This window comes from Tenrec ecaudatus, chromosome 2 (assembly GCF_050624435.1).
Source record: "Tenrec ecaudatus isolate mTenEca1 chromosome 2, mTenEca1.hap1, whole genome shotgun sequence".
NCBI lineage: Eukaryota > Metazoa > Chordata > Mammalia > Afrosoricida > Tenrecidae > Tenrec > Tenrec ecaudatus.
Window position 1 is genome coordinate 126,965,986 of NC_134531.1, and position 13,121 is coordinate 126,979,106.

The following is a 13,121-nucleotide window of genomic DNA, read 5'->3' on the forward strand; positions in this document are numbered from 1 at the left end:
TCCTCACTGCCATCTGGTTGATGCCAACTCACAGCCGCCCCCCTATGGATTTCTGAGTCTATAACTGATGACAGGAGTAGAAAGCCCCATCTTTCTCCCTTAGAGTGGCTGGTGGTTTCGAACCCCTGACCTTGAAGATCATAGCCCAACATGTAACAAGGACACTATTAGGGCTCCGCCCTTTTTAGAGTTAGAAAACCAAAAAGGAAGAAAAGACTCAGCACTATAAGGTACGTACTGTAATTATCACGTATCTTGGACACATTATGTGGAAGGACCATTCCTGGAAAAGGACCAGTCTCTGGGAAAAGGACATCGCCTTGGTAAAGTAGAGGGCCAGCAAAAAACAAGGAAGCCCCTCAAAGACACGGACTGAGGCAATGGCTGCGACAGTGGGTTCAAACACAACAATTGTGAAGATGGGATGAGGCGGGCAATATTTCAATTGCTTTACATAGGATCACTAGGAGTTGGACCAGACTGGATACAATAACAACAGCAAAAATTATCACTATCTTACAGATTAGGAAAAAATGAGGCACAAAAAGTCAAGCAAGTTGACCAAAATCACGTAGTCTGTGGTGGAGGTCGAACCTGACTGGGGAGGCATCACACACCTCGCTGAACTGCTGTGCTCAACCCGTCTGAGGCTGCTCCCCAGCCCCGTGCTGGTTGTAGCAGGTCCGCGCTAACTCGGTGCCGGAGGTGTGTACTAGGGTAGAACATGTGCTATATAGGTTTCCCAGTGGCTGATGTTTCTCAGAAGTGAATCACATGGTATTTCTGCCAATCTGCCTCTGAGTGGACTTGAACCCCCAACTTGGTTAGCCACTGAACATATGAACAGTTGGCAGCACCCAGGGATTATTCTGGGATTCTAAGAAACAGATGGTTCCCATCTCTCCTTTAAAGAAGCTAGAACTCAGAGTGTTGGTTTTTACTAGCTTTTGCTCTGCATTTTGCATCATTGTATTGTTTGGAATGATCTCTCCATTCTCCCATCAGTCCCCCATCTGCCTCCAAATATTAAGAAAGATCAGTGATGGTGGGTCAGAATCTCTAAGAAGCCCTTTCTCTCAAGCAGAACCCAAGCCGTTTAAACCATCAGCCCTCCTCGAAGGTCACAGGTACCTGAGGTGCCTTCTACCTGTGGCAGGTGATTCAACACACAGGGCTCCTTGGTCCCAAGCACCAGGCATGGAGGGCCCAGTAAGCCAAGTAGGCTTCCTTGTGCTTCCTGCTGATTTGTAGTGAGCCAGGTCACATGGATAGCGTGAAACCCTTGTGAAAGTGTTCACCACAAATTAGGCGGTAAACCCATGCTTACCTTGTCAGGAAATGTACACTAGAAAAGATGCTTTGACTCTGTAGGAAGGTGCTCCATGGTTGGGAGAGAGATAGCTAGATACCAACCATACCTAGAAGCAGATCCTATGATGTGGTGGGGAAAATGTGAAATGGCTCACCACAGGATTAGTAAAGAAACACAGCAGACTCTGGTTCACCTTGCTTGGGCAATCTTGCCTGGCACCCAGAGGTGGGCCAGATGTGGTAGCTTGACTTACAGATGGGTTATGTACAGGGTGTGTCCCAAAGTGGGTGATACAGTCCCCTGGGAAGGCTCTGGAATGATTTTGGGGATAGGGTGCAAAAGCAGTTGCCTACACTTTATCCTGGATTATGGATTAAAAACAAAAGCTTTTTTTATTGCTGGTGGGGAATGGAATTTTTTTTCTGAAAAGGAGGCAGAAGTTATGTCCATTACATCTGGAGACCTCTGGATTAACAGAACTTTTATTCCTGGTGGCTAGTGGTTACTTTGGGGGCTGCAATCGACGTGGTTGACAGTTCAAAACCATTAGCAGTTCCTTGGGAGAACGACTGGGCTGTCTACTCCGGTAAACAGTTCCAGTCTCAGAAACCCACAGGAGTTCACTATGAGTCAGCGTTGACTCTGCGATGGTGTGAGGTTGGCTTTGGTTTTTGGTTTCTACCCACTTTGGTGGCATAGTGGTTACGCATTGGGCTGCTAACTACAAGGTCAGCAGTTCAAAACAACCAGCCACTCTGTGGGGAAAAAATTGGCTTTCTACTCCCACTGAGATTTACAGTCTTGGAAACTAATAGGGTCACCATGAGTTCTACCTACCCTCCAGGGTCACCATGAGTTGGCAAACACTGGATGGCAGTGAACTGAGTTTCCACAGGGACAGTTCTACTCTGCCCAGTAGTGTCGTTATGAGTCAGAATCAAGTTGTTTTTAAATTTCCAAACCACAGTTCCCCTCGTTCAAGGGAACAGCAATGAACTTTTCAAATGTAAAATCTATTTTTTGGTAGAACAATTTTATTTTGCTATTGAGAAAAGCCACCAAGATTTGGGGATGTTAGTGGAGTCTGAGCCAAGGATAACATGCAAAAATTAAGCGGGGTGAAAAGAGAGAGAGAGAGATGTAAAAATAAAACCCCCTGGGCACGAACACCACACAATGTGACATAAGAAGTTGGATCCCATCAAACCTTATTTGTGAATGTCCTTTCACAAGCCTCCTTTTCAGACAGGGACGGCTGGCTCAGGGGTTCCCCTAAGGAGAGAAAGGACACTTGTAGGAAATGTGATTCTCCTCACCTCCCACCTTCTTCCCCGCCCGCCCCCACCCCCATCCCAGCCGCCCACCACCCTCACCCCTCACCCCGCCAAGGTCGTCTTTGAGCACATGATGCAATCGGATTTTTCCCTTGACCGGAGGCACTGCAGTTGTTTTTGCTCCTCTCACTTCTGTTCCAAGACCTCACAACGCGTGGGGAGAATAACTTCCTGAGCGAAGAAAGCACTGGAGTGTCTGCAGCGAAAGGGACACGTGTTCAAGGACTCCATGGGAATGGGCGGGGCCACGAGCGATGGAAACAGAAGGGAGCCCGGAAGCCCAGACCTTTGTTCCCTTCTGCTTCCTTTCTTGCTTTCTTTCCCTATCCCCCATGTCTGTGAAGAATGCTGCAGGCTTCAAACAATTTAACTTCCCTCAGCTTAGGGGGAAAAAACCAAAACAAAAACCCAATGAAGCTGGAGTATGGAAGGCTCTTAGGAGATGTTATTCTAATAAATTCTAGTCTACCTTATGGGGTTGTTGACTTATAAATTCTATTAAAGCATATTTTCCTCCAGTTTCAACCCCAGCTAGTTCTCTCGACATAAAGTACTCATATTACACACAAGTGAGCACTAAAGTGGAGACGGGGCGGCAGGAGGCTAGATAAGGGCTAGGCGTCACATCCAGAAAATTCCTAAAGCTGGGAAGCTTCGGGCGCACAGTTAGCAGGCTCCCTGGGAAAGCTATCCATCGCGTCCGAACTTGACAGTAAGATGACGTTTTACTTGAGCCATTTGTTAGTCCATTACCAGTTCACAGATCAGATTGCATTTCATCTTGTATTAAATCAAGGTAACCTGGCATGTAAAAATAGGCTCCTTCATTGCACTTCCAAATCTCAGAAAGAGCAGAGAGTTTGCCTCCCAACCTTCCCTGAGGTCTGCAGAATCAGAACCGTCTCTTGCCCAAGGGTTCATTGCTAAACTTCGACCCCCAGAGAGTGGAGGGAGGAGAAGGATGAAGCGGACAATTGGCACATGAAGGTCTAATCATATGCTCCATTCTGATCTTTGTCTTCAGGGTTCAACTCTTCCTCCTCCAGCTACACCCCTGAAAGCACCAGCAATGGAGCGGCTCTCGGGGCCCATCCCACACCCATGACTGGTGCAAAAGGCAGAAGAGAGACCCAGAGCTGATTACAGAGGAACCTGCAGGAAAGAGCCACAGCCTTGCGTTTTGGAAGCCCACTGGATCTTCGCACAGAAGCTGCACTAGACCGACATTCGAAGCAACGTGTCCTTTTGGGGGACGGGCTGTTGGGAGTGGGGCAACCTGGCTAATGACTGATTCCATCTTCACTGGTAGGAAAGCTGAGCCTCCAGAGAATCCGCTCTGTACACGTCACAAAAGGGCTGTTGGGTTTGTGCACCGCCCACCAATCCACCACTGGCTACAGGGTTGGCGTGAAATCCTGCCCCATGAGGGCTCTGACCACATGTGTCACATCAATTATGTCCCTAATGCTCTTCCCTGGTACCCCTGTGTTTCCAAATGCTTAATGCTCCCCTGAGTAAATGATTTCTTTCCACTACTGCTTAAAGTGCCAGAAAGCAAGAGAAATTTAAACAGACCTAAGATCAACATTGCGAGTTTACTTGGCCTCCCCATCTAGCAACACTGCCATAAATTTCTTCAGCTTCTTAGTTGGGAATTTAAAAGGTCCACAGTCTTGGCAAGGTTTATATAACAATGTTTCTTCCATATGGATTATAAACTTGCAAAATCCTGAGCAGTGGTGAGGTATCATATTTGGTCAGTGGGTCAACCTGAGAAACCAACAGCAACACTCAACACCAAGTCCTGCTAAACACATGTTCTGGGGCTGGCCTGGTGGGTGGAAGCAGCTTGGTCAACTCCATTTCTGACAGGGTCAAAACCTGGGTCTTGAGGAGTCTTGTGCACCATTCTCCCCCCCTCCCCCCTTTGGGGCTGTGCTCAACATCTGTTTTTCTGTGACCCTTACCGACAGCAGGCCCCTAACCGAAGCTGTGGCTGGCAGATCGCAGGAGGAATGCCCCATTGAGCCACTCCAAGCTTTGTGCGGCACACTCGGGCAGCCCCTCCGAGAGAGACGCGGTCACTGCTGGAGGGTGCTGAGTGTGTGCCACGGGGGCTTGGGGTTCCTCAGCCAGCCAAGTGTGTCTGATTCTCTCAGTGGAGCCTTTGCAATAAGAAGATACCGTCTCCTCCCCTGCCGGACCACCTTTCCCTCTTCAGAAGGATCTGCTGTTGGTTATATATTCCTCTTCCTTGCTCATGGTAGCTAGCAGGGAAAACTTATGCACGAGTGGTAGGGGGTCTTGTAAGTGACTTAGTTCTAAGGAGTGCCCATGTGCCCCTCAATAAAGCCAAACAGCACGTCCTTAATCTCGAACTCTCCCCCAGTGAAACTCCTCCAGTGAAAATCTCTACGCTAGCCAAGTGTCAGCTTTTCTCTCTCTGATGAGGTCAGTCAGTTGACTTGACATTTTACATTATTCTCCATGGGCAAAGGGCCGTTTTGTCCGGAGATAAAGGCTAAAAGCGACGTAAAAATGGCCCCCAGTATCCCAGTGTCAGAGCGATGCAGATATGCACAAACCTTTTCCTTTCCCTGCTACCAGGAAAGAATAAACATAGCTTTCCCTTGAAGGGGCAATTGGGTTTTACTCTTAACAAGAAAAATGGTGAAGATTGCCCTCTCTTTCTAATTCGCCACCCAGAATGTACTAGGGGAAAGGCCCAAACCAACCCTGTTTCCGAGGGGCAAGGCTGGCCAGCAAGCAGCGGATAGAAGGCTCTGAGCTTCTTTGGCTCAAGAGCAGAAGGAAGCTACCTACACCTCTTAGCAAGGCTTATCTTATTAGACAGGAGGGCCTTACGTGGCATAAAGAATCACAGGCTACGAAGAGCAGGCAAGACTGGCAGCACCTCTCTCTCCATCCACGGGCATCTCAGAAGAAATACCTGGTGATCGCTTCCTAGAGGTGACAGCCATTGAAAAACTCATGGAACACAGCTCTCTTTGGCTCCTAGGGACTTGCCACAAGTCTCCGTCAACTCAATGGTCGCGATTTGCTTTTTTAATCTTAGAAGGAAACGGACGATCGAGTTGTGGATTCTCCAGATATGAAAATGATGCCAACGATCAAGAAGACGACCCCGGCATGTACCATTTAGCCCAAGGAGAAGTGTCTGTGGAGAAATGACAGTCATTGAAGCAAAGCCTAGCCACACAGGTGGTTCTGATTTGTTCTCTAATAACTCAAGATATGAGAGTATTCAATTAAGTCAAAAGGTCTCCTTTGAAAATTGATTCATCTATACACTCTTTAAGCAATGCATCATCAAGTATGAAACTCATCACCCGCAGCATTATTTAAGTCCACGTGAGAGGGGAGGGGAAATAGATGAGGAATTTAAAATGCTTTTGTCAGAGTGGAACTTTTTCCCCTTCTAAATAAATTATTACATGAAATCTCAATGCAGAGCCTGAATATTATAATGGTAGGGGCACCCACTGATCTTTCATTAGGCCCTCAAATAGGGGACTCCATAGAACAGAGGACAGAAATGTGTGTATTAGAATATACATATATGTATGTTTACTTTGTCAGTGTGGCAATAGTGAACCAGATATCCTCAACAAAACTAGTCCCAAGGAACCACGGCATTCCTCAGCCTCGGCATTCTGAGATGTGACGTGGCTGGGCATAGTTTTATCATGAAAGATGATGCTACCAGAATTAATGCTGTCAGCTGCCATCATTTTCTACCTGCCTCACTTGTTACGAGCAAGCTACCCTGTGCACCAACAAACCAAAGAAAGGTATATTGAATGTGCGCTGTTCTTTCACTTAGGGCATTTCCTGGGCTAGGAATACATGTTATAATCGCTCTCTAAGTCCAGAAATGTCCTTTGTTGGGGGTTAGTGGTAGCAACTGTATTTTTACGCATATAGCACGCACTAGATGTTTTTTGCCAACTGCCCCTTCCGTCGAGGTATTTCTGCAAACTCTCTGTGCTAACATTTTACAGCAACATGTAAAAACAATACAGCATGTTTATGAAAACACTTGTGGGGAGGGCATGGTTGGCATATGTAAAACGGGCATGTTAGATGCATAAAAATATGGAAGTCTGAACGACATCACACAGATTTTATCACAGTTTTGCCTATTGAAAATTTCAATAATTCCACTTCATTAAACTTCTGTAATTAGGTTCACCAAACATTCCATTGAGTCTCTAAAGATTGTCAGCAAAAGAGGACATTGAGGACTGGTGTCTAACTCAACCCCCTGCATGCACATGCCCTTCCTTAGCATTGCCTGTCTACCTTCCTCCTTTGGGATGTGATGAAAGTGGATTCATTTTAGCATTGGCTACCCATGCCATGTTTCAGACTTTGACCATGCTTGTGATGTATCTCTAGAAGCCAAGTCTCTTTGGATTTTGAAATACAAGTTTACTTTGAAATTGGGTGAACTGTATGTGAAATAAACAGGTTAGCAAAGGAGGTAAAAATCATATCTAAAGACCTGTCAATCTAGCATGGATAGTTGCTTCCAAATAAATTTTGAATCAGTTTATCTTCCCAAAGGAAACTGCATATCAATAAGATGCCTTTACCTTAGGGAGTTATACAATTCCTTTGTGTTGACATTTTTATTCATTGTACTCAGAAGTTACACTTAAAATGTGCAGTGAGGTCTAATGTGGATTAGATTCCAAAGTCATAATTTAAGGGGTCGGGGAGTGGGGGTGGGAATTGTGTAATTCAAGCACCCTGGAAGAACTCTTTAAAAATGCACATCTAGTGTGGTAGTCTGTGTGTACTTTATACAGGAAAGCACAAAAAATAATAAAGAGTACATATGCAAGAAAAAAATTTATAATGTTTCTGATTCCGTGCAAACACAGGCTCCAAAGTGTTTGTTGGTCAGGGCTGAATGATTCCCCTGGACTCACAGACCTTTACTCCTAACGATTGTTTATCCATCACCCCGTCCTGTCTTTTTACGGCCCCAGTTATTTGTAGTATCTAGTAGCTTCTTGGCCTCCCGTTTCCTTTCCTTGAGTTTCAGCATAAGAGGATTGACAATTCTTGTTTAGATTAGTTGCCAGATATTTAATAGGTTCTTCTGAAATGAAGAACTCATTTTACAGAGAGACTCAGAAGATCAACCTTGTAAAATAAAGATAAACACAATGTTTGGCGCAAAAGACAAATACATTAATACCAATTTCTAATTGCTGGTGGTTTTGTTTGCTAGTATTCTGAATTTTTGAGGGGAGAGGTGAAATGGAGAAGCATCTTGCCTTACACATTTATTGGTCTTAGATATGGTTACAATTACGGTGCTAGAGGAAAAATCCAACTACCAACTTTTTTCCTAATATGCCTGTGAAGAATGGTTTTACAGCCTCTCGGAACCCCTACAGAGTATCCTTGGAGAGTGCTTATGAGTCATCATGGACTTGATGGCAGTTGGTTTTGATTTTCGGTTTATTCGACATCTCAAGTGAGCTTTTGCTTCTTGAATCATGAGGTCAGATGGTAAGAAAAGACGAAGTATATACTGATGAATGTTCTGGTTGCTTCTTGGAACTGACCTTGCCAGATCCCTGCTCTCAGACATGCTTAAAATATCTTATGCTTTCACAGTATTTTGCGGTCTAAAAAGGTCACGTTCACATGTGACCTTGAGCATGACCTTATGTGAGTCACTGTGAGACAGCACCGTCCCTACTTCGCAGATGAGAAAGGAAGTAATTTACGGAAGTTTACATGACGAGTGTGAAGCGGCGCTGGGACTGCGGTCCAGCTTTCTGATGATTTCCCTCTCACCAAGCAAGCGTCTAACTTATGACCTTGCTAAGGCAAAGTGTGTTGCTTTTTGTTTTCCGTGTGGTATGTTGCTTAGCTATCATTTATCTGTCATTATCTCGTACTGCGGTGGCTTGCATATTACTAGGATGCTAAGTTATGCCACCGGGATTTCAAAAGCTAGTAGGGGCATCCATGATGGATAGTCGACAGTCAGGCTTCCAGATTAGCACAGGTGGTGAAGAAGGAACTGGCCGTCTCTTACTTTAAAAAATCCATCCGTGAAAAAGCTATGAGTCGCAGCTGAATATTGTCTGATATAGTACTGAACACTGAAGCCTTCGGCTTAGAAAGCACTCAAAATATGGCCTGTGAAGAGCTACCTCTTCAAAGAAGCATCAAGCTTAATGACATGAATGGAACAAAGCTGTCTAGACCTCCATTTGGTGTTGTGACATAACTAGTAAATGAAATGATAGTGTTGCAAACATCCATTAGTAATTGAGATGTGAAATTCATGAAATATAACTGATGTACTGATTTTGTAAAAAATGAAATGGAATGCATAAAGATCAATGCCCTCACCAGAACCAAAACAGACTGGCTTTGACCATCTAGAATCTATTCTGTTGAGAGTGACAAGTTGAGAAGAAATGGCTTCACATTCATGGTCAAAAAGAATATTTCAACATCTAGCCTGAAACAAAACTTGTCAGGGGTAAAACAATACCCATGTATCTACATGGAAGATCAATTAATACAATTGTTACTTAAATTTACACACCAACCACTAGTGCTAAAGGTCAAGAAATTGAAGATTTTTATCAACTTCGGTCATCTGAAATTCATTAAAAAAATACAATCAAGATGTATTGACAATTACTTATGATCCCAAAATTCAAAAGTTGGAAAGAAATAAACATTGGTAGTTGGAAAATATTGCTTTGATAATAGAAACCAGATGGGAGCTGCATGATAGGATTTTGCAAGACCGATAACTTATTCATAGCAAATACTTTTTTCAGTAACATCAATGGTGACCGTACACTTGGAGCCCTGGTGATGCGGTGGCTCGTCATTGGGCTGCTACCAGAAAAGTCAGCACGTTAAAACCACCAGCCCCTCCCGGGGAGAAAGATGAGTCCCAGGAGTGAGAGGAACAGCTCCACCTTGCTACGCAGGGTCGCCGCGAGTCGGGATCGACTCCATGGCAGTGCTTTGAACCGAACAAGGGGGAACTGCTTGGTTTAAAATCAGAAAAAGGTGTATCCATTCATCGTGTGTGCTGATTGCAAATAATTCAAGAAGCTGGCATCTGTGAAGACTGTCACTCCAGTTGGAAGCCAGCTGATTAGCATGAGGATTAGAGGAAGGCTTGTTAACTTCAAGGATCGCAGCCTTCCGTGAATTACAACTCAATACAAAGAGACCCAAATCCTCACAAGTGGACCAATAGGTAACCTCACGGTAAATGGAGAACAATTGAAGCTGTCGAGAATCTCATCTTGCTTGGATCCGCAAATAACGGCTGTGGGAGCAGCAGTCAGGAACGCAAAGGATATATTTACTCATTGGGCAAATCAGCAGCACGTGACTCCGTTAGAGCAACACTGTCACGTTGCGGACTAAGGTGCACCTATCTCAAACCATGGTATTTTCAGTCACCTCGAATGCATGTGAAAATTGGAGATTGAATGAGAAAGACCAACAAAGAATTGATGTGTTGGGATTTTTGTCCTGGCAAGGGATATTGACAATACCATGGACTGCCAAAAGAGAAAACAAAACAAAACAAATTTGTCTTGTTCAGTAAGTATAGTAAGAATTTGGAAGCGAGGATGGGGAGACGTTGTCTCACATATTTTGGACATGTTACCAGGAGCTACCAGTGCCTGGAGAAGGACATCATGCTTGATAACATAGAGAGGCAGTGGCAAAGAGGAAGACTCTCCGAGAGATGTATTAACACAGTGGCTGCAACAATGGGTGAAACACAGAAACACTCTTGAGGATGCCACAGTATTGGACACTATCTCATTTTGCTGTCCATACAGTCGCTATGAGTCAGAACTACTTGTCATCTAGCAACAACAACAACGGCACACTTGGACCTTGAAAATTGGGGTATGTAAGATTCAAATTGATTAGCCCCTGGCCCACTGCCATTGAGTCTATCACAACACATCAGTAACCCTGTCGGACAGAATAGAACTACTTCATAGAGATTCTGAGGCTGTAATCTTTATGGAAGCAAATTGCCTCATTTTTCTTCTATGGAGAAGTTGGTGGGTTCAAACTGGCAATCTTTCCATTAGCTGTCAGCGCTGTGCCAACACTCAACTCCTTGTGTCACCAGGGATCCATTTCAAATCCACTGCCTCATGAAAAGTGGCAATGGAGAAGCTCAATATCATCCATCAGTACAAGGCCAGGGACTGACAGTGGAATAGCACATCAATTGCTTATATGCAAGTTAAAGTTGCAGCTGGCGAAAATGAAGACTAGTCCACACACACAAAGAAAATGCAATCTTGAGTATATCCCACCTGAATATCTCAAGAGTAGGTCTGATGCATTGAACACTAACGAGTGAGGATAGATCAGACCAGTTGGGGGATGACATCAAAGACACCATTCAAGAAGAAACAGATAGAAAGACAGGAAAGTTAGAAAAGACCAAAATCTCTCAGAAGAAACTTTGAGATTGGCTCTTGAATATAGAATAACTAAAGCAAGTGGAAAAAATAAAGTTTAAAAATCCAGAAAATTTCAAAGAGCAATTCAAGCAGATAAAGTGAAGTATTATGAAGCGAGTGAAGACTCAGAATTGGAACACCAAGAGGGAAGCCTACGCTTGGCATTTCCCAAGGTGGAAAAACGGAAGAGAAAAAATGGAAGGGAAGCTCCGTGCTACAGTATTGAAGGAGTCTGTGGATACAACATCAAGCGACATAGGAAGCCTCAAAAGGAGGTGGACAGAATGCACAGTCCCAACAAAGAAATGATGCGTGCTCAAGCACTTCCTGGGGAAGCTTCTGTTCTAGAACTGGCAATGGGACTGAAGGGAGAAGTCCACGTTGCACTGACGGCATGTACTAAAGCAAGTCTCCAGGAATTCCAAAATACCAACTGAGATGTTTGCACAATGGATGGAATGCTGGTTGTTGTTGCTATTAGGTGCCCTGTGTACAACAGAACAAAGCCCTGCCCGGCCCTTGGCCATTCTCACACTTGTTCTTGTGTTTGAGCCTGTAGTCACTGTATCGACCCATCCTGCCAAGGGCCTATGTCTTTCCACGGGCATCCACCAAGCATGGCATCCTTCTCCAGAGGGTCTCTCCAGACAACTTGACCAAACTCGATTTGCAAGACTGGTAGTGCTCACCTAGGCCAAGAAATGAGGCAGGCAAACAACTAAAAGATATCCCTATTGGTGCCCCTTCCGAAGAAAGATGGTACAACAGAATACAGAAATGCGGGTGGACCAGCTCCCTCTCACTCCTCTCTGACAAACAGCGTCACCACCACCACATGCAAGTAAAGTCATGCTGAGGACACTGGAGAAATGGTTGCAGCAGGACAGTGACAGGGAACACCCAGAAATTCAAGCCAGATTCAGAAGAGGATTTAAAACAAGGCATATCATTACTGATATCAGCTGAATCTGATCTCTGATGGCAGAGAATACCAGAAAGACATTTACCAGTGCTATACTAACTAAGCATTCAATTGTTGAATCATAATAAGTCATAGATAAAATTATGAATACTGGGAATTCCAGAATACTTAATTTTAATCGTGAGACACCTGCACATAGATCAAGAACCAGTCATTCTACCTGAATTGGGGTTCAGAGTGAGGGGTGGGTACTGCATGGTGTAAAATCAGAAAATGTGTGAGTCAGGGTTATAGCTTTTCATTATATGTTCACAATCTGTATCCTGAGCAAATCATTTGAGAAGATGGACTCATACTAATGACACATAATCAGGACTGGAGGAAGATGATTGACAGCCTATGATGTGCACATGATTCAAAATCAAACACTGCTGTTTTCAGAATGGATTACAATTCAAAATAAATAAAACAGAAGGCCTCACAACTAGACTGATTGCAGCATCATGATAAGCAGAAAATATATTGAAGTTGTCAAGGATTTCCGTTTGACTGAATTCAAATTCAACACCCATGGAAGCAGCATGCAAGCAATCTAAGAGCCTCTTTCAGCTGGAAAGCAGCCGCAAACGACTTCCTTCATGCTATATAAAATAAGGACCACCTGGCACAGGTTATGGTATTTTCAATCACTTCATGTCTATGTGAAAACAGGTGTCTGAGGAAGACCAAAGAATGGATGCCTTTCAATTGTTCTGTTGACAAAGAACATTAGAGAGACCATGAGCTGCCAGAAGAACAAACAGATCTATCTTGGAAGAAGTGCAGACTTAATATTCCTTAGAAGTGAGAATGAAGACATTTTGCTCACACGTTTTGAACGTGTCATTGGGTGGAATCAATCCCTTGAGAGAGTCATCGTGCTTGGCAAAGTAGAGGATCCATGAAAAACGAGGAAGCATTGAGATGAATTGAAGTGACTAACGGGGAAATGACACTAACAGTGTTTCCATCATAGCAAGGATGGTAAAGGGCTGGAGGGGGCC

At 44.3% G+C, this 13,121-nt stretch overlaps 1 protein-coding gene across 1 annotated transcript in view; it reads left to right on the plus strand.

The window, feature by feature from the left end:
• Window positions 1–7,362, plus strand: part of PRDM6 (PR/SET domain 6) — a 142,329-nt gene extending 134,967 nt beyond the window's left edge. The window contains exon 7 of the mRNA XM_075541445.1: window positions 3,671–7,362. Within this exon, the coding sequence (XP_075397560.1) occupies window positions 3,671–3,704 (34 nt within the window). The 3' untranslated portion in view covers window positions 3,705–7,362. The remainder of the gene's footprint in view (window positions 1–3,670) is intronic.
• The last annotated feature ends 5,759 nt before the right edge of the window (window positions 7,363–13,121 follow it).